Source organism: Chaetomium fimeti, assembly GCF_033439085.1.
Source record: "Chaetomium fimeti strain CBS 168.71 chromosome Unknown B0H64scaffold_2, whole genome shotgun sequence".
NCBI lineage: Eukaryota > Fungi > Ascomycota > Sordariomycetes > Sordariales > Chaetomiaceae > Chaetomium > Chaetomium fimeti.
In genome coordinates, this window is record NW_026944330.1 from 515,955 (window position 1) to 538,505 (window position 22,551).

The 22,551-nt window shown below is 56.4% G+C and overlaps 10 protein-coding genes across 10 annotated transcripts; 7 read left to right on the top strand and 3 right to left on the bottom strand.

Moving 5' to 3' along the window:
* Positions 1–278: 278 nt before the first annotated feature.
* B0H64DRAFT_438778 (uncharacterized protein) lies at positions 279–820 on the top strand (the record flags this gene model as incomplete). The annotated part of the gene is made up of 3 exons (XM_062806375.1): positions 279–296; positions 355–648; positions 719–820. 3 exons carry the CDS (start codon positions 279–281, stop codon positions 818–820), a joined length of 414 nt encoding a protein of 137 aa, XP_062661802.1.
* Positions 821–1,924: 1,104 nt separating this feature from the next.
* Positions 1,925–2,781, top strand: B0H64DRAFT_71073 (uncharacterized protein). Its single transcript, XM_062808652.1, has 2 exons — positions 1,925–2,309; positions 2,475–2,781. The coding sequence occupies exons 1-2, from the start codon at positions 2,037–2,039 to the stop codon at positions 2,694–2,696; spliced, it is 495 nt and encodes a 164-aa protein (XP_062661803.1). The 5' UTR covers positions 1,925–2,036; the 3' UTR covers positions 2,697–2,781.
* Positions 2,715–5,903, top strand: B0H64DRAFT_71038 (uncharacterized protein). The gene is made up of 3 exons (XM_062808650.1): positions 2,715–4,582; positions 4,641–5,144; positions 5,204–5,903. Exons 1-3 carry the CDS (start codon positions 2,866–2,868, stop codon positions 5,728–5,730), a joined length of 2,748 nt encoding a protein of 915 aa, XP_062661804.1. The 5' UTR covers positions 2,715–2,865; the 3' UTR covers positions 5,731–5,903.
* Positions 5,899–7,241, bottom strand: B0H64DRAFT_384650 (pyridoxamine 5'-phosphate oxidase-domain-containing protein). The gene is made up of 2 exons (XM_062803019.1): positions 6,276–7,241; positions 5,899–6,167 (listed from the first exon to the last, which is right to left on the bottom strand). The coding sequence occupies exons 1-2, from the start codon at positions 7,064–7,066 to the stop codon at positions 6,077–6,079; spliced, it is 882 nt and encodes a 293-aa protein (XP_062661805.1). The 5' UTR covers positions 7,067–7,241; the 3' UTR covers positions 5,899–6,076.
* A 638-nt stretch (positions 7,242–7,879) lies between these two features.
* Positions 7,880–8,358, top strand: B0H64DRAFT_438781 (ribosomal protein S30; the record flags this gene model as incomplete). The annotated part of the gene is made up of 5 exons (XM_062806376.1): positions 7,880–7,899; positions 7,967–7,980; positions 8,077–8,131; positions 8,198–8,273; positions 8,335–8,358. 5 exons carry the CDS (start codon positions 7,880–7,882, stop codon positions 8,356–8,358), a joined length of 189 nt encoding a protein of 62 aa, XP_062661806.1.
* Positions 8,359–8,843: 485 nt separating this feature from the next.
* On the bottom strand, positions 8,844–10,113 carry B0H64DRAFT_438782 (uncharacterized protein; the record flags this gene model as incomplete). Its single annotated transcript, XM_062806377.1, has 3 exons — positions 8,844–9,086; positions 9,153–9,578; positions 9,667–10,113. The coding sequence occupies 3 exons, from the start codon at positions 10,111–10,113 to the stop codon at positions 8,844–8,846; spliced, it is 1,116 nt and encodes a 371-aa protein (XP_062661807.1).
* Positions 10,114–10,544: 431 nt separating this feature from the next.
* Positions 10,545–12,499, top strand: B0H64DRAFT_71168 (uncharacterized protein). The gene is made up of 3 exons (XM_062808654.1): positions 10,545–11,206; positions 11,266–11,894; positions 11,956–12,499. The coding sequence occupies exons 1-3, from the start codon at positions 10,625–10,627 to the stop codon at positions 12,356–12,358; spliced, it is 1,614 nt and encodes a 537-aa protein (XP_062661808.1). The 5' UTR covers positions 10,545–10,624; the 3' UTR covers positions 12,359–12,499.
* Positions 12,500–13,998: 1,499 nt separating this feature from the next.
* B0H64DRAFT_71172 (uncharacterized protein) lies at positions 13,999–14,527 on the top strand. The gene has a single exon (XM_062808655.1). It carries the CDS (start codon positions 14,093–14,095, stop codon positions 14,372–14,374), a length of 282 nt encoding a protein of 93 aa, XP_062661809.1. The 5' UTR covers positions 13,999–14,092; the 3' UTR covers positions 14,375–14,527.
* Positions 14,528–15,329: 802 nt separating this feature from the next.
* On the bottom strand, positions 15,330–17,769 carry B0H64DRAFT_71160 (uncharacterized protein). The gene is made up of 2 exons (XM_062808653.1): positions 17,150–17,769; positions 15,330–17,093 (listed from the first exon to the last, which is right to left on the bottom strand). The coding sequence occupies exons 1-2, from the start codon at positions 17,562–17,564 to the stop codon at positions 15,493–15,495; spliced, it is 2,016 nt and encodes a 671-aa protein (XP_062661810.1). The 5' UTR covers positions 17,565–17,769; the 3' UTR covers positions 15,330–15,492.
* A 2,766-nt stretch (positions 17,770–20,535) lies between these two features.
* On the top strand, positions 20,536–21,699 carry B0H64DRAFT_71326 (uncharacterized protein). Its single transcript, XM_062808656.1, has one exon. It carries the CDS (start codon positions 20,703–20,705, stop codon positions 21,315–21,317), a length of 615 nt encoding a protein of 204 aa, XP_062661811.1. The 5' UTR covers positions 20,536–20,702; the 3' UTR covers positions 21,318–21,699.
* Positions 21,700–22,551: the final 852 nt, after the last annotated feature.

Genomic DNA, 22,551 nt, shown 5'->3' on the forward strand with positions numbered 1-22,551 from the left:
GAAGAAGCATAGGGAAATCATAGGAGTGAGTGGTTTTCATCGCCTATAGGGCGGCGAGGTAAACCACCTATTCGTATAACGACAGGGCGGATGGTTATTGCAACACAGTGGCTTCGAACTGACCTGGCTTGGCTCGGGTTGCGACTGCATCCATCCACTCCAACGCTGCTGCATCACTAACCAACAGCGGCCTTCACCCACCTTAGGCATTACCAAATTATCAGCTTCCATGTTCATGCGCTCAAGGCAAAATAAAACCAGGATTCAATAACGCTATTATGTCAGATGCAGTTTTGGTAAGTTGGCCTCTGTCATGCAATTAGGTAGTGCTGTAAATCTGACTGGATCACTCAGGGCACTGGCCCGGATGCGCTCGACGAGACGTTGGGGCGTCTTTCCAAAAAGGCAGGCGTGAGGGCAACCATTGCTCTAGACCGCGCCTCTGGGGCCATTCTCAAGACCAGCGGCCAGGTCGGCTCAATTCGGACGACAAAGCCATCAGGATCATCGGTGCCCGCTGCTGGGTCGTTCACTAACGAGGGCGATGGAAGCGGCCCCAACCATGACCAGGGCACCGAGGAACTGGCATCAATGGTGTGGAATTTTGTCAACACCGCTGGAAGCCTTGTGCAGGAACTCGACACCGAGGTACGTCGAATTGTCCCGCCCTGGGTTAATGTGCGTCGACGTCCAAGGCTTACAGGCTGACACCTTGCAGGATGAAGTGAAGTTGTTGCGGTTGCGAACCAAGAAGCAGGAGTTTGTCATCGTTCCCGATGCAAAATATCTGTTGATTGTAATCCACGACACCACAGTCTGAGCTCTCCGGGTTACGAGCCATCCTTTGGTGGTTTCTGAGGTGCGGGCTTGTTGAACTGCCGCCGCACGTTGGCGGCCCCTTGTCGGTTCTGATGCCGGGCAGTCTACATAAGTTGAACCACGACCCGATGATTCGTCTTTCGGTTCGAGCCAAAACAAACCCCGAGCGAAGCAGCGAGCGGCACCTGGACGGGCCCAGATATCGGACCTCGGTTTTGCGACTCGGAAAGCAGTGTTCTTGGATCGGGGAGTTCGCCTGGTAGCGAAAAGGAAGAGATGGGCCGGGTTTCAACTTTCAGCTACCGGGGTGCGCGGAGATGGGGCCCACCGGAGCCGCTTCTGGCGGTGATCCGTCTCGAGGGAAATTACCAACGGGCTGACGCAGCCCAGGCACAGCTTTGGAGGCCCGACCTTTTCTATTTTTTTTTTTATTCTGTTCCCGAGAGTGAATGGCTAGCAGAGATCGGTTTCGCCGGTTGTCAAGTGCTCGCTCCTCCGGTGTTAGTTATCAAATAAAGTTCCCCACCGTTAACGACATGGCCAAGGACAGCACGCATCAACGAGCGAAAGAGCAGGCCAATCTGCGCCATGATGCCGTTCCAGGTTCGCATTGGGTCCCGGACTCGAAACAACCTACTCAGCAGTGCATTTTACCATTGCGACTGGCCCTGGCAAGGCGACCGGGACGTTTTGGTGGGACAGCTATCCACCCAACAGCCGCGTTGGTGTTGGTACCCGTCATGCAGGACGACTTGGGTCTCGACCGCGTCCTTCCCATAAGTCCAGCCTTATAAGGTTTGCGAATGATTAGATGCAGATTAATCTGTATCGTTGGCTGTCTGGCCCGCTCCTCCCCCGGCACGGCGGTTCTGCGATATAACTGACGCGCCCGCGACAAACTTTGGAAACATTCCGTACTTGACACGCAAGTCCTTGGTTCGGTCCCTGCTGCAAGGGCCTACCCATGGATCGAGGCTCCATCTCATTTCCATCGTTGACGCTCATCGAGCAATTCGCTTTTGTTTTGTTTTGTTTCATATCATACATAACCTTGTAAGCTTCCGAATGCTGCTCGGCCTCGCTTCCCAAGTTCTCGAACCTGCGAGCTGCCGTCTCTCCATCCGCTATAGTCGAGCGCAACTTGGAAGCGGGCTTTCGCTGAGCTGCTCGCGTGCTCGAGGTTCCGCTGGGCCTCGTCTCGGACGCACGCATCAACAATGGCCCCGTTCTCAATGATGAGGAGATCGCCCCGCAGTCGGAAGGGGAGCGAGCAACAGAAGGACGAAGATGACGTCAAGATAGAGAACGGTACTCCAGCGCAAGAAGACGACCAACGCAGCAGCAATCCAGTCATGGTTGGGTCGAAAAACACGGTCGACGGTGAGAGCAAAGGACGACGAGTTTTCAACAAAGAATTGTTGCACAATATCCGGAGTCGACTTACAGGGAAGACACTTTCGTCAACCCCTCAGCGGGGAACAGCCTCTCAGGTAAGAACGACCATCCAACCTTTGTGCTTGCCCTCATGCACCCCAATATGTCGGTGCTCTCAAATTTGATGCAACTGCATCATGTGGTGAAACTCACTGCCAATGGCTGGCCTTTGCAGTTTGAGCTGGGGAAGGTGCAAGCCAAGCTAAACTCAGGCTGTTGAGGTCGGGGTTCGGCTTCAAGTACCGCTCCCTCCCCTTCCAGTGTCGTCACCCCCGGACCCCCCAGGACAAGCCCGCGTGACCACGGCATCTTCCCCAACGGTTCCTGCACCAATCGTACGACCAGTTCCGGGGAATTTGCAGACAACCACCCAGACCCCTATTGAGACATTCAATGGCTTCACTCCGCCCATTGTCTCACTTCGAAAGTTAACAATGCAATGATTGCCGCTGACTGGTCATCTTCAACACGCTTCAGATCTCGGATACTCCAACACCACTCTCCCCACGAGCACCGGTCAACCCGAACAAGCCGCTACCATCACCTCCGCCGCCGGGCAGCGAGCAGACACGGGACCCCCCCGCAAGACCCGTCCTTAAGCTGACCCGCATCATGGCAAGCTTGACCGAGTCCGAGGTCGAGAAGCTCTTCTCGGGAGCGCCGCAATACTTCGCTCGGGCCGAGGGCCATTACACCGGGGCTCCGCATCCGTCAGTAGCGTTTCCGTGGGACGAGGAGCTGCAGATCCGGGACCTCGCGGATCACACGCAGATCGAGGACAAGGCTTGGGGCTCTGTCACGGCTTGGCCGCACATCACTCGCGATGTTACAAGTGACCGGTCTGCCGCACAGCGGGCTTCCGAAGCCAAGCACCGTGCACACTTTTACCCGCGATGCCGCGAACGGCCCAACATGCTGAGCATGTGCGGGCTCGAGAAAGGGAGTGTGGGCTATCAGGCAGCCCTCGAGCTAGCCGTGGCGGATGCCCTACAAGAGGAGCAATGGGGGTTCGAGCGTCTCGAGGCTAGACAACCCGCCGTCGTCGAACAGCGTCAGAAAATGCTTACCTCAAAGGACGGTCTCCGTCACGTCGACGAAGTCTTGATCATGGAGCAACTGATCAAGAACGGGCAGAGGTACGGCGAGCCGCATCCGCGCGGACGACGGGTCTCGAGCGAACTTTACAACGAGTTGTTCCTCCAGATCCTACATCCGCCAACAAAGGTGCTGGATCACCGAGACCCCTACAGTCTGTCAGTCCAGATCCTAGCTCTGGTTAAAATCCTCGCCGCGCCAAACATGTGGATCGACTTCTCGCATGTCGAGTGGAGGATCCGATTGGGACAGCTTCTGTGGGATAACCCGGTAGAGGAGGATGCCACGGATGGCTCGTCTGTCAAGACCGGCGATTCGGCGAGCGGCGTCCACGAAGAGCGATACTGGCTACTGTTGCAGATCTTGCTGGCATGCGAGCTTCTCGTTAGACTGGATGCAATCACCGAGGGTGAGGAGCTTGGGGTGGAGAGCATCCGGCCAGCCGAGATCCACAAGTTCGAAAAAGAAGCAAACAAGTCGGTCAAATGGTCGCTGATCCTGGCACGGGTGTGGCTCGAAAACATCGGAATCGTCAAGACGGAAGTGAGTGAGCCAGCTGGCGCCGAGGAGAAACCATCGGGCTGGCTGGCAACACTGACAAAACGCATGTCGCTCACTCGCGATCATGACTCGCATAGCCACCACAGCCGGGGCCCGGTATATGCTATCAAGGGGAAGCATGTCCGCCGTCAGGTTGACGGTCTGGCTCACTTTGCGCTACGGCTGCGTTGGCCCGAAGCCGGCTCCTACCTATCCAAGATAACCGAGAACTGCCGTTCCGTGGTGGATGGCACTCCACTCAGCACGCCGTTCGCTAGTCCGAGTGCTCGAGCGGACAGCCGTCATTCATCCTACTTTGACAACCCGAAAGATCCCCAATCGCGACGGAAACCGTCTCGGCGGAATAGGATCTCAGCGGCCCTGCACCCGTCGGGATGGCTCTCCAAGAGCTATGTTTCGGGGCTAATACTCCCGGGAGAAGGAGTTTGCCACTTTCTGATGGCAACTCTATTAGAGAACGATACAGAGGCTATGTCAAGGCTGGGCCCGATGGCTAATCTGTGTGGGGGGTTTGTTTATTCCGGGAAGAGTTTCTGGAGCACATCTTGCATTGTCGGCCGTGTTTTGGGCGCTGGCAAGGGCGCCGCGGAATGCATGGGCTGGATTTCCAGCGACGTCATCCCAGAAGGGCTTGGCGACGGCTGGTTGAGTATTGAAGGGGAGGAAATTCCGGGTAAGAGCAACATCCGGACAGTTGACCAAGATCGTGTTAAGCTGACTTGGATGTGCAGAAGACGCGCAACAGGTCGACAGGAAGGCTCGCCTCTGGGGCAAGAAGGCGGTTGAGAGGGAGTCCAATATTCTTGGGGATACAGACCCCTCCTCTGTCCTCCCAGCCGACTTTATCATCCCGTTTGAGAATGTTTACCGCGATAAGACGCCTCCCGTTCTCGATATCGATCTAAAGGCCCTCAACCTCGTGGCACCGGTTGATTCTGTCCAGACTACGACAACGGAGGGAGACGAACCCACCCCCGCGTCAGATGTCAGCGGACTTAGCCGACCTCCGCAAATCCGTAGATACGCCGCGGCTATAACCTTCGCGGTAACAGACCTCGACCTGGAGGAAACAAGGGAGTACACATACGCCTTGGCGAAAGACATCAACTTTGTAACTGCGCACCCTTGTGTCCCTTCGCAGCACGTAAAAATTATGAAGTCCCCCTCCAGCCCAACCATCCAACAAGTCGACCTTTCTGGTATTGGCGGTATCGGAAAGATGGCCAGCGTTGTCGGTAAGCAAACCAGGCCCTCGTTTGACCTTCGTCGGCTCGAGTTAGACTAATGACCCCAGGTCATCCCTTACACAAGTATTACACGTACACAGCGCTCCACTTATCCGAGCTTCTCACCAAGCAGGACTTTTCGCTCGAATCCTTACTCGGCAGCTACTCGTCGGCATCCCATCACCGACCCAGCGTCACACCCACCCCACCCAACAACGTCGCCAAGGTGCTCGTCATCGATTGCATCACGGGCTTCCAGCCACAGCCGCAGGAGCATGAGATCCCTCTATCTCCGGTCCTTAGTCGGACAGATAGCAACACGTCTAGCATGCTCTCGCCTACTTCTTCTAACCCCACACCGGGCGGTGGGGTAGCAGAGGGTGGTATGGCGGGGGCGCTCGAGAGTGCGTCGAAAAAGATGCACTCGGAGACGCGGCGGCGGCAGTTTGGGTCTGACATGGAAATACTCGCTAGAGCATTCTGCGCCGAGAAGGGCTGGAATGCCCTGATCAGCCGACGTAGGAGGGGATGTCTAGCGTGTGCGATCCGGGAGGCGGGGGCGTTGGGATGGAAGGTGATTATTCGTGTAGACTAAGGTGCGTGCTTTTGGTCCGGTTATGAGGTAGGGTCTATGATACCGGGGACGGAAAATGCCAAATGTAAGGTAGGTAGGTACATGTTGCATGCAGTGGGACGAAAAACACGTAGATTTTTCAATACCCCGTTAATCTCAGCTTCGAATATAATATATTTTGCTCGCAATGCGCATAAATTCAGCCGCTGGTTTGGTTACGGAACCCAGGGAATGCTAAACGAATTATGTTTGCTGCGTAAGAGATCATGAATGAACATTAGTACAAACTATAGAGTCCTTGACCAACTTCTACAACCGCATCCGCGAGCCCACCTGACAAACCAAACCCAGTTTCAGAAAAAGCCACCTACAAATCCGCCTGGACGGACCACTCCTTCCACCCCTTCTTCTCGCCGGGCAGGCGAGCGTTTTGCCACTCTTCCCGCGTAACATTTTGCCTAGACCAGCTGTCAGCAAACTTGCTCACCACTCTCGCTGTTGTTGAGAACAGGGGGGCAGAGGTAAACGCCGTGTCAAGGGAGAGGACAGGAGAGACGGAAACATACCACTCTTCAACAGGGATCCACCCGATAAACGCGCGGTCGCCAAACCCGCCAACCCAGTAAACCTGCTCGACAACAAGCCGCACAAAGTGCGCCTCGTGGATCCGGTTCCCCGGGAGCCAGTACCGCGCGTCGGGGTGCGACTTGACGTAGCAGCTCGCCAGCGCGGCGCCAACCTCCCCCTCGCGGTCGTCGCCGCCCTCGATCCGCTCGAGGTGGCCCAGCAGCGAGAAGCGCGGGAGGTTGGCCGCCGAGTAGGGGAGCGCGGCGTCATGGTGGTGCTGCTGGTCGTCTTGGTTGTCGTCGTCGTCGTCGTCGTCGGCGGCGGCGGTAGCGCCGGACAGGCCCAGGTAGGAGGAGAGCCAGCTCCACCGCCCGCTCTTGATCCGCTTCGCGGGCGGGTGGGGCGGCGTCCACTGCACCGCCAGGCTCACGTTGCTCCCCGCGGCGGCGTTCTTGAAGGTCGTCCCGATGGTGATGGCGAGGATGGTCGGATTGCCGGCGTCGTCGGCTTCGCAGTCGGCGATGTATTCCATCAGGCCGTACGGCATGCCGCCGAGACCTGCGGGTCGTCTCTCCTGTGTCGAGGGGCCATCGCTGTTGCTGCTGTGTTTGTCCTGTGGGAAGACGGTGGAGAGTGTGCCGAGCGGGGTGAGGGCAAGGATGCGCCGGCCGAGAACGGCGGATTCGTACGAGGTCGGGATGCGGAGTTCCTCGGCCGGGGGAGGGACCACGGCAGCAGCTGTCGCTGTTGTGCAGAAGAGGAGCGTGCTTGAGATGGCGATGGGTCTCATGGTGGCGGACGGGGTTGACGGGTTGAGTATCAGGATAGCTTAGGAAGTGGATGGAGATTGCAAATTGGGGCAGAATGAGGGGGCCTTTCGGGTGTGCCAGGCCATGGGATGCTCATGCTGCGTGTGCCAATACTCGCGGAAGGTTGGCCATCACTTCCGGCGCTCCCCGGCAACAAACGCATGGTTCTGGGTCGGGTCAGGCGATGCGGTTGTGGGGTCGCGCATGGGGGTCCCTGCGCGCCAAGCCATCTTATCAGATCATCTTCCCCCCGCTCTCCCAGTTGAACGTCTTCCAGCCCAGCGCTGCCCGCTTCAACTTCCGAATTGCAGTGTCTCGACAACAAGAAATTTGCCCTGTTCTGTAGGCTAGGTAGTCCCTCACTAGGAATCTACAGCAACCCCGGGAATACTTGAAATGCCGGGGGCTGCCACGTGTAGATAGCGTTGGCGAGGTATTGTTGCACGTAGGCACCACATGAATGCAGGTTATCGGACCATTGCACGCGTTCACTGTAGTACACATATATCGTTAACAGTTTTGAGAGGCGCTGCTGATGCAGGGTGAGTGAGAGGTCCTGTCCTCCCGAGAAGTGGTAAGTAAGGTCACGTGTGTTATCAGGTGACTGTCACAGAGAGCACCCCTTGTCGGTCTGAAGCCCCAAGCCGAGCCCCGCAGGGCTCCCACAAGTCTTAGGTAACCAGGATAATCCGCAGAAATCGCCGCCCCGGAAAGAGACCACCTGCAGACTCTTTTCCCTGTCACTGTCCTCTCCAACAAGCCTTCGAGAGAGTTTTCGACGACAATCATCCAAAATGGGCAAGGTTCACGGAAGGTATGGTTGCCCAAGCCTGATTTCATATTTCTTGGTGTTCGGCGAGCGCTAACTCTATCACCCACAGTTTGGCTCGTGCCGGTACGTCGACTCCCCGCCAACGACTGTTTCAGCGACCGTCGAATCGAGGATTGGGAATTTGGAAGTCGTGGGAGGGATTCTGACCGGTACATATAGGCAAGGTCAAGTCTCAGACCCCCAAGGTCGAGAAGCAGGAGAAGAAGAAGACTCCGTATGTGCACCCAACGAGACCCGACACGAGCGACGGCAGTGCGACAGAAATCTGACAGGCGAATAGTAAGGGCCGTGCGAAGAAGAGACTCACTTACACCCGCCGTTTCGTCAACATTACATTGACCGGCGGCAAGCGCAAGGTCAGTTTGATTCTCAAACTATGGGAGGTCAGGACAAGCGAGGCTGATCTGTGTCGTACAGATGAACCCCAACCCCGGCTCTTAAGTCACCCGCCGCGATCAAGTCAATTCCGACAACGCCCGGCGGCATCTTCAGGCAACGATGATGATGCTGCGGGAAGCCTCGTTCGGGGATGGTGGGGGCAGGGCCTGGTGATACCGATGGTTCGGTCAGCAAAGGGGCGAGCCCTGGTATTGCGAGATCACCAGGTAGTGGTCATTATTATGACTCTGGCTTTATGGCATGGAACGTCATTTCGCACTCTGGGAACGGGAAACGGTTTACGGGCATTTTTGCGATGCGTCTCTTGTACATCCCAACGACGCTTGATAGGGAATATCTCGACATTCTCTGCAAACCCTGGTCTCTCTTGACACTGAAAATACGGCTTTGAGTTATGTAGGCCTCAACAAGGGGGTCTCTCAAGATTTGTGTGTTTGCACCGCTCGCCACTTTTTCTGCACGTCGCGCGACATCCCTGAGAGCTAGACGAGTCAACAAAGGAGGATATGGTACGAATGTGTTGGAGGCTATTTTGGTTGCGCTTCCCGAAGACCACCCCGGCACCTTATCAACTCAAAGGTCCACCACCAGAGCTTTCGGTCAGCCGAGGTTCCCGATTGTTGCATCTGTTGGCTGGTGTCCAGCTCCTGCTCCAAAAGGAATTCTGGCCAGTAGTCGAAAACGCGTAGTTTGACCCAGAGCACGAGTAGGACCAGTATAAGCTGCTGATCGGCGAGACTCATGATGCGATCATAGCCTCTCTTTGTCAGCTGTAAAACGAGGCCGGTCAGTAACTTGAGTGTTGGATATGTTTGTTTCGGCTTTATCACACGTACCTCCCACGAAGACATCTGCCCGGCGAGTAATTGACCGCCGCCACGAACCAGCCAATATGTCGCCTTCGCTGTCTCCCAGTTAAAGGGGGTGGTCAGAAGCCGTTCGGGAACCCTGGTTAAGGGATGTAGTTCCATGTACACTGGCTGCTCCCAAACGGTGTTGACGTCGGCTGACTTAGGTTTGTCCATCGCGAACAGTTCGGCGCAAGAGCCCTTGAACCGTTCCCAGTCCTTTTCGAAATGGACTGCCATATCATCTAGCCCACCCCTCGATGCCCGCAATGCAAGGGCATACTCGGCGCGTGACCGGCCCAGGGGGTTTAGGTGCTCATGGAGGTTGCCGGGGCCGCCGTGCCTCCGATACCACTTCTGCTGGGCCTCAAGTATTAGGGCGGTATTGACCCATTTGCAAGCAAAGACGGCGCTCTGCAGTGTTCCAAAACGAGTTAACCAGCCAGTCTTGATTTTTCAACCCAGTGTCTGGGCTTCGTTGTGAACGAGGAGCATTGCAAACCTGAAAATCAGGGTCGCCTGGAACCCAGTCCGGATCCAGCACGCGGCTGTTGCCCAATTCCTGCAAAAGGCGCTCGTCTGAGTGACAAACGGTGTCCTTGTCGTACCCGAACCATACGTCCCAAGTGGGCGCAAACGCAGCCTCCAGCAGTTCGGTCAGAAATGCCCGGGATGAAAAGCGATAACCGATCCTGAGACTACTGCGCAAGATGTTGAGGTTCCGGGACACCAAGATAATGCGCTCGAGGATCTCAGTCGGCAGTTCCTCTAAGGGTGCGGCCGGCTTCTTTGACTTGAACCGCCTGCGACGTGAGCCGTCGTTGCTGCCGTTGCCTTCATCGTCATCATCTCGCCGTCGCTTCGATGCCCGGGCTTGCGGCGGCGGCGGCGGCTTCCATTTCTTTAGCTGACCCCCTTTGCCCTTAACTTTTATCGGGGTCAGTTTCATTGGCGTGTCGAAAACAAAGATAAAAATATTTGTGGTTTTCGGGCCGGTATCGTGTACAGATTACGGGATCGAAGGCGTTGTGGTTTTCAGTCTAGAAGAAATGGGACGCCTCCACCCTTGAGTGAATGCTATTATCAGTTACATGGTCGATATATATCTACATATGGTTTGTATGCCAGCTGCTGATGTTCTTACCATGTGATTATCACCCCAGTGTTTGACAAACTCCATTCTTACCGCCTGCGCGTTTGGAGAAGCGGCGTTCAAAAGAGAAGTGACTGACCCTTTTCGTCCAATGTGATTGATGCAAGGATGCTGACCCTCTTGTGCTAATCGCACACCGTGAATGGGCTGCATGGGCACGGGCCAGCCAGGGGGTGTCCACATCCGACCGCCCTGGCAATAATTCTGCAGGTTCAATTCTCGGCTTTTGAACAATTTGATTCAGATCGAGAAAGCTCGGGTTGCGGCAACGATTCGACATCTGGAGCCCAGCCCCCTCCCGCCTGCAATGCCTCCGGCATTAAAGCCAGCAGTACCGTCGCGGAGACTTCTCAGGTTCTTGCGCGCCCAATCCGAAGGCCTTGCCTTTGCCGGGTGCCCCTCGCGCCTGTCAACTCGCCGTCATGTCTGCGTTTGCGCGAGGACAGGTCTATCCGAAGGGCTTCTGAACGCCCCGGTAGCCCGCCGCGAAGCCACACTACAAGCCGCATTTCTTGGTCTCGATGCTATTCTCCCAAAGGCGCTCACCAAGCAACGCGCCGCCGCAGCGAGCACCACCAAGAGCCAGGAACCTACGCCTGCTGGGGGCGCGCCGCGGTATGCTTCCTCACGACAGACGCCTGGGGGGAATGGCAGCAAGCCGGCGTGGCACGAATGGCTTTTCGGGCCCGATTCGAAGAAAGGCGGCGAGCCATTGAAGGAGGGTGACATTCGAGTGCGGCTGGAGGAGGAGTCTGGGTCAATCTTCCAGCGAAGGTCATTGACCGCGAAGGCGGCGATGGACCCGAGGCTGCGGTGCACCGAGGTGGACGGGACTGGGAAGGTCATAATGGTAGACGGTGAGCTTAAGAAAAGCGAGCTGATCGCTAGGGTACGCAATGCGAGCACAAGTCCCAATGGACTCCGATTGTTGACAGTGTCACTCGATAGTATGGCCTCCTTCCGCGCGATCTCCGCAAGATCGACTCGTCCAACCTCCCACACATTCTCGTCCGTCCGTCCGCCATTCTCCTCAACCTTCTCCACCTGAAGGTCCTCATTAAGCACGACCGAGTCCTCCTGTTCGACGTCTATGGCTCCACCTCGTCATACCCCCAGTCGGCGTTCATGTACGACCTGCAGGGGAAGCTCCAGCAAAAGCAGGTAGCTGGCGCGAACAGCTTGCCCTACGAATTCCGAGCCCTCGAAGCGGTCTTGATGTCGGTCACATCTGAGCTGGAGGCCGACTTCGAGTCGGTGCGAGACCCGGTCATTCGTATCCTCAGCGACCTAGAAGACGATATCGATCGTGAGAAGCTGAGGATTCTCCTCGTCCTGTCGAAGAGGGTCAGCACATTTGAGCAGAAGGCCAGGTTGGTCCGCGACGCCATCGAAGAGCTGCTGGAGGCCGACGACGACCTTGCCGACATGTACTTGACTGAAAAAATGCACGACTTGATCAGGGGCGAGGATGACCACACCGAGGTCGAACTCCTCCTAGAATCATACAATAAAATTTGTGATGAGGTGGTACAGGAGGCGGGCAACCTCGTGTCGAGCATCAGGAACACGGAGGAAATGTGAGTTTCCCACTTCCTCCAAGTCCACAAATATATGTTGATACTGACCGTCCCTCTCTAGCATCCGCGCGATTCTAGACGCCAACCGCAACTCGCTCATGTTGCTTGACCTCAAGTTCAGTGTCGGCACGCTCGGCCTAGCCATGGGCACCTTCCTAGCCGGCCTGTACGGCATGAACCTCGAGAATTTTATCGAGGAGACTAACTGGGGTTTTGGCGCCGTCACTGGCCTCTCGTCCATCTTCTCGCTCATCGTCTGCTGGTACGGGCTGGTGAAGCTCCGTAAGGTTGGACGCGTCAAGATGAACGGGGGTGGCTTGGGCGGTCTTCGTAGCCAGGACCACTGGTTCTGCGAGGACGGTACGGACGCCTTGCTGGATCCCAGCAACCGCGAGCGGTTGAGGCGCATCAACATGATGAAGAACGCCAAGCAGGCGCGAGCCAAGAAGTGGCCGTTCAGGTAACCGTCCCTGGTTCGACCTCGGCGGTGATTTTTGGAGTTCTAGGGCGTGGATATGCTTGTTTTTTCGGGCTCCCTACGGCGCAAGAGAGCATGTATCGGATAGACTGGCGTTCGTGGCGGGGGTTATCTTGGGGTATGGGTGTAGATGCTGATCTCTGTTTGGTCTTTTGACTTTGATGCATCTTGTTACTGTACAACAGTGCCTATACTTGGGCCATTTCTCTTCTCTACCATCTCAGCTCACCACAGGACACTACTTATTACCCTTGGGCACAACACTGAATGATAGACTATGTTGAAAAACAAACCGCGGTTCACATGTGTACATATCAAAGAATTACTCACCCCCTGTTGCATCTGCGCTCTGCTTCGTCGAATCCACCCGTATCAGCCTGGATTACTCCAAACTGTCGCCATTGCCGGAGAAAGGTAACCGCATCCCGTCGGCATCGACTTACAATTTGTCAGCAGCTGCCTTTGGGGCCACGGTCATTTCCTCCTAGCTGACGGTCATCGGCGCTTCCTTGTCGATATCAATCAGCTTCCGTGATATTCGGGTCTTCTGGGGACTCAGCCCAGCTAGGAGCGCCACAGCTCGCCCAGATCACTTCCATGTCTCCTTTGAATAAGCGCCGGTTTTCAAGGCTCATGGACGAGGGAGGTTGACCGGGATCTCAAAGGAGGCCCCTCAGGTTGAGGTCCAGAGTGCATACGTAACCGTCTCGGAAGGGTCGGCTCTCATTGAATTAACGGAGCATATACGTTGACGCATAACTGTGACAACAGCGTTCATGATGAACCTGAGTGGGGAGTCGGCACGGGGAAGAAACTCCTCCATCCGCCGTGACGTTCTCACGATCGAGTCACCCAGGCCATGATCCATTGCCCGGCGTGAGTCAGGAGCATCGACACGGACAACGCAGTAAACAAGAGTGACCTCTCTTACGAACATTATCACATACACAGCAGGCAGAAGAGCCCCGATCTAAAAGTACCACCGTGAAGTGGCCATCGAGTCTTGCCCCAGGAAGGGCGTGAAGAGTCCCCACTCGCCACCGAAACGCCGCCCACGAACTCGTCCACGGCCAGCCAAGGAGGGAAACGCTGACTCCTTCCGCATCCATCTCGCCGTCCCCCCTCTTCTCATGCGCACGATACTCAGCCTGCACTTACCCGCCTCCCCGGGTGATCCGAGACCCACCCGGCGGCTTAGCAGTCAGGAGGAGGAGGAGGAGGGGCGAGAAAGAGAAAGTCAGGAAGGATAGGCAGAGAGAACAGAACGCGCAGAGCACAGGAGGGAGAGCAGTCACCGCACTGTCGGGTAGGCATCAAACTCCACACCACGCGCGCCCCATGATGTCGAACGACATCCGCCACGACATATTCGGCCAGGGGGCGAGGGAGGAACAGACGCCTTCGGCTGATTCAAGCACGAAGCACGTGAGACCGCGTGGCGTGTCATACCCACCGCCTGAGTTAGGATGAACCCACCCACGCACGAACCCGTAGGCATGATCGGGGACGAAGTCGGCATGATGAAGCACATACTCACCACTCACCTCTTGTGTCCAGTTCATCACTGACTGGGCCACCTTACCCTGGTCTATTAGCGCAGCCAGGCCGGCAGTGAGCCAACCAACAAAAAACTCTGCAAACAACTGACATCTCAAAACGGGAGGCAAATAAAAGGAAGAAAACGGGAAGAAACTGAACTAAACTGACCGGGGGGTGTGTGATGGCACGATGGTTGGGTGTGAGTTGGTTGGTGGTGGGTGGTGGGTTGGAGTCCGTCCGTCCGTCCGTGAGTGAACGCCCCGATGACTCACTCGGGAGGCGAGGCGAAACCGGAAGGAGACTGGCCCGATTCAAGACCACCCTAGGACTGACCAAGCAGGCACCACACGCCGGGTTGGCTCCGTCGCTCGGCAACGTTGTTTTTTTGTCTTCCGCTGGGGGCCTCAGGTTTCAGGGGACTACAGATCTTTTGAGTAATCCGTTAGAAAGCAAGTGGTGGTGAGTGAGCAGCAGATTCCCACCAGGTGAAGCCAAACCACGAATTTGTCGAGGACAGCGAGGACAAACAAACATGCTCCGTTCAAAGCGGGAGTGTCCTGAGAATCAAGTTTCAGAAAGGGCTCAAATAAAGCCACGGCGTCCACCCGCTCGAGGGCACTCGATGTCTTTCTTGCTCAGGCCGAAATTCGCAGCGTTGCACAACCGCGAGACCGCGTCATCCTTGAACGAAAACTGTTTGCTCCAACTGCGTCAAATACTGTAGCGTCTAGCTGTGCTCTGGCTAAGAGTAGCACGGTAACTTGCGTTATGTGCGCTAGCTGCCAAGTTTGGAAGGGATACCTTGATGGATCCAGTTCCGCCTCTGTCCGTCCGTCCGTCCGTCCGTCCAGAGGGTTCCTCTCGAGGGGCCCGAAGGGTCTCGTTTCTGGGGAGGAAAGCCCAGTTCAAACTCCGTTTGTGATGCAAAGAAGCCTCAGGCATGGGGAGAGGATGGAAACCGAATGTTTGCCAACCCCTCCCTCCTGTTGCCGGTGCAACACGCAGGAAACAGGCGTCGGCAGCCGTTCAGTTCTCTCCGGTGCCTTGGCTCCGTCCATTATGCTCCTAATAAATATCCCATTTCCCTTCTCAGCATCCACCAGTGGAGGATGCCGAGAGCTGGGTCAGTAACGGTAAAGAAAACGCAAACGAAAGACGGTAAAAGCAAGACATCCACCCCACTCATCGTACACAGGACAACAACAACCACCTTCGCCAAACGATTTCAACCAGGATTCCGCCGCCTTGCCCCCTAACCCCCAACCCCGATGCCATTTCCCTCCCCGAGCCCGGGGCCCATGCAAAAATAGAACGTAGCGTGCTTTTTCGCCCGTTTCCCTTGGTCACCATCTAAGCCGTCTATGAGCTAGAGGTCTCCAAGGCTGGTATTTGGAAGCAGAAAACTCCATTTGAGATCGCCTGCCATCACCCTCCTGGAAAAGGAACGATACAAGAAAACAATAGTATCACAAGGGTGGTCCGTGTTGTGTGTTTAAAAGATTGTTGATATGTGCGAGATGGCGCGGTAAAAGCAATATTAGACATGTTGAAAAGTCGATAGGGTGTGCCCAGAGAGCGTTATTAATTGAGAATCCCTTCCCACATCCCCGGGCCGCCAAACCCTCCAACGGCTGGGTGAAGTGCAGAGAACATGGGTGCCCGGGCCGCCTCGGTCGAGCAACAGACGCGCTTGTGGCTGCCTCGCCGGGCGGGCACCTGGGCGCGAACCATAGTCTCGGGCCAGGAGAGGCTGTCTTGCTGACCAGCGAGCATTTCGCGAACGTCGTCGTGGACCGAATCGGCCCTGCCCCGCTTGGATCCAACTCTTGCCGGCATCGCGGGTCGGTTGGCGCCAGAGCGGTGCAGTTCCTGAAGAGCCCGTGCCGCATCGTCCATCTCGCGCTCCCGACGTCCCAAAGGCGTCTCCCAAGACATTTCGCCGAGCTCCTTCCCAGCAGGGATGGCATAGGACTCAGGCGAGGATGTCATGAAAACCTCGTGGTCTTCAGGGACCGATGCAATGGTCGGCCTCAAGCTCGCCCTCTCACTGCACAGCTTCGCAGACCGGTATCGCGCCTGAACGTCCAACTTGGACGACGGCGCGGTGACCGAGGAAGCCGAAGAGATCGAGGAGGAGCGCGAGAGCCTGGACGAATCCGAGACCATTGACTCGGGCGAGGACGCCGTTGAGACCGAGTTGGCGAGCGAGGAACGACGGGCAAGGTAGCTCATCGGTGACGACGTTGCCGAGGGCGGCCACCGGTCGGTAGACTGCGCCGAAGTGGCCGACGTCACTTGAGCCATGGCAAAGCCCATCGACGAGCTCCTCCCGAGAAGAGAGGACGCGGCACTCGCTGCAGGAGTGCTGAATCCGCCCGTCTGGGGAGTTAGCCGCGGCGTGGGCAGGAGTCCGAGAGCCGGAACCAAACGGCCAGGCGCATACGCCATCGACGGAACGGGCTCCATGATGGTAGGAACACCGCGAAGCTTCGAGGTTGAGCCAAGCTCCCCGTCGAACGTAAAGGCGACGGTGGGCTCTGCGGGAGGGGTATAGAGGGACCGGGGGGGGAGGTCTTGAGTGGGCGTCAAAACGGGCGACCAAGTGGTCAGCTCAGCCAGGTTATCGAGCTCCGGGGACACGTTCAATATGATGCGCCGGAAGTCGTGGCACTGTCTCTCGTATACCAGCTGGGCGGCTCCGCCAGGAGAAGGAGGCTGGGTCGGCGTAAACTTGGATACGCAGTCGGCCCAGCGCTTGTAAATCTCCTCGGTGACGTGAAGCTTCCAGTTGACAGCCAAGAGAAAAGCCATCTCGTTTTGGTTGATCTCCAGAGTGTCAAGACCGGAAATCTTGCTCCACGCGCGAGCCGAATAATTGCGATCTTGGAGATACTTAGAGGCAAGGATGAGGGCTGCGAGGAACATGCGACGCCCGCACTGGATCGCCTGGCTCGAGCGCGAGTCGTCAGGCTGCTCCGTGGTGAAGTCGTAAGACGGAACATGGGACTTTATCAAGACCAGGTAATAAAGAGCGACCTGCAGGGTGGAATAGCTGGTCCGCGAGCGGCGCAGCGTCTCCTGGATGAAGGTCCGAAGCGGCAGCACCGCCTTGTTTCCGCTGTCATGGCGCGGAGGCACGGATGAGGTGGGCCAAATAGCTTCCACAACATGGGTCGACGTATCTGAAAAAAGCGACATTGAGTACATGTCCTTAACGGGAGGCGAGAACGTTCCTTACCGACGAGGTTCTCGACGAAGCTGAGCTTACGATCGGACTGCCGCACAAGCGAGGGCGGGCGTCCGGTACGCGAAGTCGCCGAGGTGCCGGTGCGCCGGGGGTTCTGTCGGAGCTTGTTAGGGTCGGCTTGGAGCTGGGACTTTGCCCAGGGATCATGCAGCTTGATGGCGGGTTCACAGGAACTGCCGAGGGAGCTGGTCGAGGTTTGCGAAGAGGTCGGAGGCTGCGAAAAGTAAAAGGAATCGCAGGAGTCAGAATAGGATGTCGGGGCGGTCGAGACCGAGTCGTCCGAGTGCTGCGAAGACACGTCGGACCAGAATGAGGCGGAGGAGGAGGAGGAGGAGGTGGCTAACGAGAGGTTGTAGGGCGCATTGCGGGCGAAGGGGGTCGGTTCGTCGATGGCGGAGGACACCATCTTGTGTTAGGGAGGATAGAGGCGCGTCCAATGACTTCCAGTCGCCGTCACGCAGTGTCTACCGGGAAAACCGAGGGGGTGCTGAACGGATCGTGAACCTATCGATATGCTGGCTCTGCAACGAATCGCAAAGATCGTCGCAGAACCGGAAATGTCGAGAGGGGGAGCGGGCTTCTAGAGCTGGGCGCAAGAAGCCGACTTTGCACGAAAGATCAGACCGGTAGACAGAGCGGAGACGGCGACTGGTGTAAGTACAATGCTCTCAAAAGGCATCGTGTGTGGCTTTCGCTGGGACTAGCGGAAGAGTGGTTATATGGTGGTTAATACCCTACCATACGGGGCGTGGTGTAGAGGTAGGTTCCTTAAAAAAGCGTTGCGCCGGGGCAGGCAAGACCAAGTCGAGAGTCGAAATGACGATATCGCGGCAGGCAGTGTGCGGCTGGCTCGGGATGGTTTGCGGGCTATGCAGGTACCATATGTGTGTTTGTGTTGTGTGTGTGTGTGTGTGTGTGTTGTTGTTGTTGTTGTTGTTGTTGTTGTTTGTGTTGAGACTTAACGATGTCGTTGCAGCAAGATCATCAGCCGCATTTAATAACGGGAACGTTGACTTGGTATCGGCCGTGGTAGGCGGCGATGTGACTCCTTGGTGTGAAAGCGCGTGGCTGTTCGGGCGACTCAGATAAGGTCGCCGGCTTCGGGTGACCCCTTGTCTCTATGACTCTTCCCGCTGTGTGGCGAGGGTCAGGTAACCGACACTTGCGGCTGGCTAAAACCAGGTGGCCCCAACTGGCAGGCGTGGAGCGATGCGGTGGTGTGACCAGTCCGGCGGGAGCCTGAAAATGGGTCCCGTTTTCCTTTGGTGGCGGCTTGGTCGGGGTCACCGGTGTGTTGTTATAGACAAGGCGAGAGAAAATGAGTGATGATGACTTGTTTTGCGCGCTGCTCGCTTCTTTCTCGCCTTTCTTTGAATGGGCGGCGGATTCCTTGTTCGGGGTCGGGTTGGTTGGACCGGGGGTGGGTTCGAGCGGCACTGGGGGTGCGAGGCCGAGAAGCTCGTCGTCTAGGTTTTGCACACGCTGCCGGGGAAAGGAGTGTGCCCGTTGGTCTGTTTTCCTTTGTCGCAGCGAGCAAGTGAATGCGTCGCGAGAAAGGGAAACGTTCTAGACAAACAGACTGGCAATCATTGGAAAGTGGAACGGGATGAGGGACAAGAAACCGGGACTGCAAAAAAGGGACGGGGACCGGAAATGAAGTGTGAGACGAAGGACGATTTGAAAAAATTGAGAGGAGAGAGAAGATACACAGATCTCACAAGCTGACTACAGTAGAGCCGCTTCTTCCTAGATCTTAAAGTTGAGCATCGTGACGGCTCGATGGGGGGGAGGGAAGGAGAGGGAGCATCTCGGCACGGCACTGGCTTAGTTTTGAATGGGGTGCGACGGGTCCTTGATGCCACGGGGGGTTGCCAAACTCGGGCCAAAACGCCAAAACGCTGCAAGCAGCCCACAGCCAGGTCTGCACCTCCCCCCCCCAACCTCCACACTCCTGCAGGCCGTCCACACCTGGCCCAGCCGTTCATGACAGTCAGCGGTGCGACATGAACGCCGCTTGGCAGAATCCCAGCAGCTGCCAAACTCGAAGCCCACACTGAGACTCTCCGTCCATCCCTACGGGCGAAATGGTGACTGCATCAGGTCACTTTTCGCCCGCGTTTTACAGAATACGATGTCTCGTTTTTTATTGATGCTTCCGGCTTCTTCCCTCTCTCCCTTTCCGTTCCGAGAGTCCAAGCGATTCGCGATGGCTCCGATAGACAACGTGGAAGGAAGGAGCCAGTGCATGCAGGCTTCATGTCTGCCAACGGGCACACCGTCCTTCTCGAAGCCCCTCTTCCTCCATCAATCTGCCGGGTCGGCACCACACTCACATCGAGACACACTCACAGTTTCAACTCGCCGGAGGATGGGAAGAATGGTAAAATCAGCGACGCCTTGATTGGCTAGGCTGCTGCAAAGCGGCGGGGTGGGTTGTGTTGTGGTGTGGCCAGCTCGCTCGCCAGCCTGCACGCAAAGTCAAATACCCCTGTCTAGCGTTGGTTGGTCTCCCCAAGGCGGTCTAGCCTGGGAAGAAGGCGCAGATGCCCTTTTCGTCGTCATTCTCCGTCGCCCTCGCCGTGTCCGTTTCTTGGCTCCGGCAGTGACTGAACGTTTTCGATTTCAGCCAGCATTGAAGTGAGCCCGGGGACAGTGGCTTCCGGGACCTGATTGCATCATCAAGGTCGGAGTTGAGACGTCGTCCCCGATGTTCGTGAGGCCTCAGCAGAGTCTCAGGGCCCGGGCTCCTATTGAACTCCATTTCATGATGTTGAGTCACTCTCAGCCACCCAGCTGATGAGCTTAGTCAACCCCCCTGGGAGTCATGGAGTGAGGAGTGTTACGAGGCGAGACTGCTGGTCTCGGAAATCTCTCGAGCGCGAATCGCCACAGCCGGAATTGGGTGTAATTTGCGCCACTCAGGAGAACTCATCCCCCATCGCGCACATCCCTCCTCCCTGCATTGCCCGGTGTGTCCCTTGCGTCCCGGTACGAACGCCTCCACTGATGAGCTTCGGACGCAAGTTTTGAGATGAATAACTAAAAGTTGCGCATGACAAATGTGATTACCTAGCCATCATTACCTAAGGTAGCCCTGAATGAAGCGGATTAGACAAGTTTTTGTAGTATGACTCTAACGGATGGCAACAGCCCAGGCGAGGTGGTCAGTTCACTGCACATACTTTGGTACATACAGATCTGTACAGCTAGCCTCTCTGTAGCTTTCAGCACCCATCGTTCCATAGCCGCGCGACTGCTTGCACCCCAAGTAATTGGGCCATTCAAAGTGCCCTGAGCCTCCCGGGGGGGAGGTGAGTGAGCGCGGTCTCATCCATTGACTGAGTGGTCTCGCAGCCGTTTCAGCTCAGCATGGCCGCTGAGAATGGAATCTTGTGCCAGAGACGGAGGAGTGCTTATCCGTATTTCGAACACAGATTCCGGCCAGTCCGGGCGCTGTCTTCCCTCATGATACATGGTAAACGCCGATCGCATACTCAAGCCCCGAGTTGTGTGATTTTCCCCGCAATGCGGGCAGGCTGTGCTCATGGGACGCGCCAGAAGCAGCCCCCTCATTGCCTCACACAGCCCGGTGCATCACCAGCCTGCCAGCTCGAGCCCACAGAGGCGCAACCGGGGTGACCGGCAGCCGCGACGCTCTCTCGGAGTCAATCTGCCAGTCATGATGCATTTTGAAGCCCGGCAGACGCGAGAGAGCCGAGGTCTCGGGTCTCTCAGCCAGAGATTGTGTTTTTGCTGTGCAGTCTCCAACCGTCCTTCGGCTGAGATCAGAATCCTTCGAATCGGCTCTGCTTCCGCGCGATCTCGACCTCCCGTGCTGAGCTTTTGGAGACGAGTGTCGAGAATGGGCCACATCAAAGCTCAAAGATCGAAAACGGCCTGGGAAACGCATGTTCATCCAATAAACACTCCCTCAGGCTCAACCCCGCTTTCGGTCCGTCACCAGCTGCATGGGCTGCAAACTGGTCTCACTTCTTTCATGGGTTCAGCCAGGCACGTCGGGTCGGTGACGCCTTGTGCAAATGCAGAGCAACCCAACATCCAGAACAACAAGCCATGGCGTCGTTTCTGTATCCATCCAGCAAGGCAGACGAGCAGCCTCCGCCTGATCTTTTGCAAGGCCTTGGTCCTTACCTTTTGAGTGACTGGCTGGGCGCAGCCAATCATTTCTACACGATCTGGCCTTGACCAGGGGACACTCAGCCCAACTCAAATCCGTTCCAGCGATGACTCAAACGGAAATTTGCCTGCTTTGGAACCGCCAAGGACAACCGCGATATCGGACCACGTTGTTGACGGCTGACTTGCGGGTTCTCAGTGGGCTCATGAGACAGCTTGTGCCAATCATGCCAGAACGAAGTCAGCTGATAGAACAATCCTCCAGGACGCGGCTCACTAAGAAGGCTCAAAGACTGGTCACGTTGACAATCTGATATCGGCCGAGGGATGGGATCCCTCGATCTCCAGGAGCATTTACCTTGCTTCGGAAAGTGCACACCCCGCGATTCAGTGATGGCGCTTAGGGGGCGCTTGAGATACACGGCTGTCAACTCGGCCAGCAGCAACCAGGCTGTGAAAACCGCTCAGCTTTCCTAACCCGGAAAATGCTGTGTGAAGGCTGACAAGTCTCAGCCGGCTTGAAGGCGACGTGGCCCGAGACGGTCATGATCACAACTCCACTCATCCAGCGCCGGCGTTCTTCGGCGTGAAGGGGGCCTCTTGCCAAAAGCTCACCGAGAGATGAAGCTTTGGTTTGCTGACAGTGATGGTCGTGTTGTTTTATGAAGGCACTTGGTGAGAGAGGGAAGGAAATAGCGTGGTCTTTTTTGTCATGGCTGGTTTCAACTCCCGCAGGGTGCCCACATCACATCAGAAACTAGAATGAAGCCCACCAAAAAATTAAATTCATAAACAATATTCTTTCTTGTCTGCGTGGGGTTGTGTCGCCGAGCAACTAACTGCAGCATAACTGCAGCATCGCGTTTTCCAGAACGGAGAGTGGGAAGGATTGCGGAGGTCCTTTGCCCAGGCAGCAGCACAATCCTCCCCACCCGTGTTTGAGAATATCATCACGGCCGCTGTCCAGCCTCCTCGCGACTCAAAGAGGATATTCATTCCGTGTTACCTCGCGACACGGATGTCATCTTCCTGGCAGCACTCGTACCCCCCTAAGCATGCCGAAGAACCACGCCGCAAAGAAGAACGGCTTCTCGAGGACGCAAGCTCGCTCACTCGCATGACGGAACTCACACCGAACACCCCTACCTAGTTAATGACAGTCATTTTCATAGTGGCGCTCGTTAATACCACTCTTGAATGCGGCGAGTTCGAGATTCCGTCCGTGCTTTTGCCCCCTCTTCATCACTCAACCAAAC